Source organism: Olea europaea, unplaced genomic scaffold (assembly GCF_002742605.1).
Source record: "Olea europaea var. sylvestris unplaced genomic scaffold, O_europaea_v1 scaffold856, whole genome shotgun sequence".
Classification (NCBI taxonomy): Eukaryota; Viridiplantae; Streptophyta; class Magnoliopsida; order Lamiales; family Oleaceae; genus Olea; species Olea europaea.
This window is the reverse complement of record NW_019267010.1, coordinates 170,323-173,579: the sequence shown is the minus strand read 5'-3', so window position 1 is coordinate 173,579 and position 3,257 is coordinate 170,323. Positions and strand designations below refer to the sequence as shown.

At 42.9% G+C, this 3,257-nt stretch overlaps 1 protein-coding gene across 1 annotated transcript; it reads right to left on the bottom strand.

The window, feature by feature from the left end:
* Window positions 1-2,254: 2,254 nt before the first annotated feature.
* Window positions 2,255-3,257, bottom strand: LOC111391912. Its single transcript, XM_023017193.1, has 3 exons — window positions 3,002-3,257; window positions 2,663-2,893; window positions 2,255-2,574 (listed from the first exon to the last, which is right to left on the bottom strand). The coding sequence occupies exons 1-3, from the start codon at window positions 3,255-3,257 to the stop codon at window positions 2,255-2,257; spliced, it is 807 nt and encodes a 268-aa protein (XP_022872961.1).

Below are 3,257 nucleotides of genomic sequence, written 5' to 3'. Positions count from 1 at the left end.
GAGACGGAGGGATGGAGGGGGTGACAGAGGGGCTAGCGACTATCATGACGGAGGGGTCGGTGGTTATCAGGCGGGAGGGAGTCAGATGGAGTATGTTGACCCATCGTGGCCATCAGTTGCTGCATTCGATTCATTTTTAAATGACACGATGGGGACGGAGGAGGCGGAGGGGATACCGGAGGAAGAGAGGGTACCCGGGAATGCCGAAGGGGTACCGGAGATGGGGGTGGTACCCGAGAGGACGTCATCCGATGTAGAAGGGATACCTGAGGAGGTGGGGGTGCCCCTGCAGGGGATACTCGAGGATACCGAGGGGTACCGAATGAGGAAAGGGTACCGGAGGTGGAGGTGGTACCCGATAGGACATCACCTGAGGTAGAGGGGATACCCCAGGAGGTGGGGGTGTCCCTGCAGGGGATGGGGATACCCGGGGATGTCGGGGGTACCAGAGGAGGAGAGGGTACAGAAGGTGGAAGTGGTACCCGAGAGGACGTCATCCGAGGTAGAGGGGATACCCGAGAAGGTAGGGGTGCCCCTGCAGGGAATACTCGGGGATGCCGGGGGTACCGGAGATGGAGGTAGTACCCGAGAGGACGCCAGACTCGCCGGACGTAGTCTTTGTGTCAGAGGGGGTGGTCCCGATAGCGGGCGAGGGGGTGGTCTTGATGGCCGGGGAGATGGAGATCCCCGAGACGGAGGAGGAGAGGACACGTGCTGTTGAGGTACCGAAACTAGTGGTTGGCAAGAGGCCGAGGGTGCCATCACAGTACGTCGTTTTTCCTTTTACCGCGGAAGCGAAGAGGAGGAGGTTCGTCGATGGGACGTACCCCAATTTATTAAAGGATGTGGACCATGTGAAGTGAAAAGCCTTCGAGATGGAGTGGAGAGCAATTAGGCCCGGGTAAGTTTTGTGTTTTATAGAATTAGTACAGTACGCAGACGCTGACACATGTATACTTCTTATAACTAAAATTTTTGTTCTTATTTTTTTAGGGCCAGCCGCATAATTGCTCAGAAGACGATGTCAAATGCTTACAAGTGGTTCCACGACATCACCACTTTGGGAACTTAACTCGCCGACGATGTAAGCGAAATTAAAATATTGTTATTTATTATGTATGTTCAATTTTGATTTTTGAATCAAATTCATGGAATAACTCCTTTTTTTATTGGTATTTCTTGATGCAGCACATCGATTTGATCATGAATTTGCTACGAGATCAAGTTGAAAGACATCCAAAATCGTTCAACATTCATGACCGATTCATATTGAACACAGAGTTCGTCCGTGTCGTTGACATTGAGTACCAGTCGCTCCAAGCTATGGGTAACGAGTATACGCTGTGGACATATATGATGGAGTGGGTCGTAGTGATGTGGCCGAATGTTGGAGGAAAGTCATGGGAGGCCTGTACGCATCTGTACATGTCAGTGTGCGTGAATCATCACTACATTACAGTGGAGGTCATATTCGTCGACTCCATTATGTATGTGTACGACTCCGATCATTCATGCCTGACACAAGGTCAGCTCGAACGAAATTTGGAGTCGGTGTCTGTGATCGTTCCCATGATGGCTAGACGAGTGAACATCTCTGTGCAGGAGAGACTAGCCACCGTATGGTACATGACAACGGTGAGGCAACAAATATCGTAAGTGTTTGTGATTTTATTTTTTTAATTTACAATTTATGTTCTAACTAGACGATGATGTACTAATACAATCTTGTTTAATTGTAGGAGTGATTGCGGCATGTTCATCATCAAGTACATAGAATTTTTGAGTGTAGCACATAAGGTTGATGCAATCAATCAGGCATGGATACAAAATTGAAGAAATAAATTAGCATGTGATTTGTTTCAATTTAATGAGGATCCATAAATAATTTTACATGTTTTTACATTTATTTGAACATTGTACATTTTATTCATTCATTTTTAATTACGAAAGAATTGTAAAATGTTGATTATTTATATAATATTTAATTATTTATTTTACAGTTTATGTATTTATTTATAATATTTGTGTGTATTGTGGAGAGAACGCAGTGTGTCTAAAATTTTTTTTGAATACTTCGATTTCAATTAATGAACATAAATAATGTGTATAAATAATGTGGGTAACAAATGAAACTAATGAATAAAATATTTAAATAAAAAACTAAATCTAATAATTAACATAAATAATATGCATAATTAATTAACGTCAATGTTATAAATAATTACATTGTCAATAATTATTAACAAATGTAAAATTATACATCTGTTACATTGTCATGCAGAGGAATCTGACTTGTACAATATCTTCTAGTATGCCATGTTGCACCGCACTTACGAGGTTGGGGAAACTCTCCAGTAGATGGTATTCTAGACGTACGTGTACGTCCAGAATTACGTGGTCCGACTGCTGGTGGCAACAAGTTATTCAGTGGGAGAATGTGGTCGGGAACTTCCCACTCGACTTCGTTTGGTACAGGAAATATTGTCTCCGCATACGCTGCTCTCCAATAATCAATCATATAATACGCACTGCATAAGGTGTGTGGTGGAAATCCTCTATGCATAGCCATTGTCACTGCATGTGTACATGAAAAATTCTCTAACTGAAACTGTCTACACATGCATGTATTTTTAACTCAAGTTCACGATGTATCTGAAATTACGTGCACATCTCACGGAGAAGTGAAATTGATCAAGTGGTTCTACATATACATATCTCGCCACATCTAGAGTTTTGAAGAGTTTATCTTCCTGAACCGGGGTTAGCACACTTGTACAACTCTGTGACTCCTCACATCGATCATGAAACAACTGTTGTAACTTGTCATGAATGTTCTCAATCATTGAGAGAATTGGTAACTTTCGATCTGTCTTGAATAAAGCGTTAAGCGACTCTGCAATGTTCGACGTCATCATGTTGTATCGACGTCCTGAGAAATGTGATCGTGCCCAATGTTCGATCCCCTTCTCTGTTAGATACTCCCATGCAGCATGCGGTTTACTGTCTATTTCGACTATAAACTTTTCAAACTCTTCAAAACTGTAAGCCTCTGCAGCTCTACTAAACAACGCAACAATGCCCTTGCCTCGATACTTGGTCTTCAGATTTCCCTGTATATGATACATACAATAACTATGATGTGCCTCGGGGAAGACTTCGGTGATACCATTTATTATTGACTGCCCTCGATCGGTTACGAATGCAAGGTTTTCGACATCCCCAATTACTTCTCTCAACTTCGTGAAAAACCAACTCAT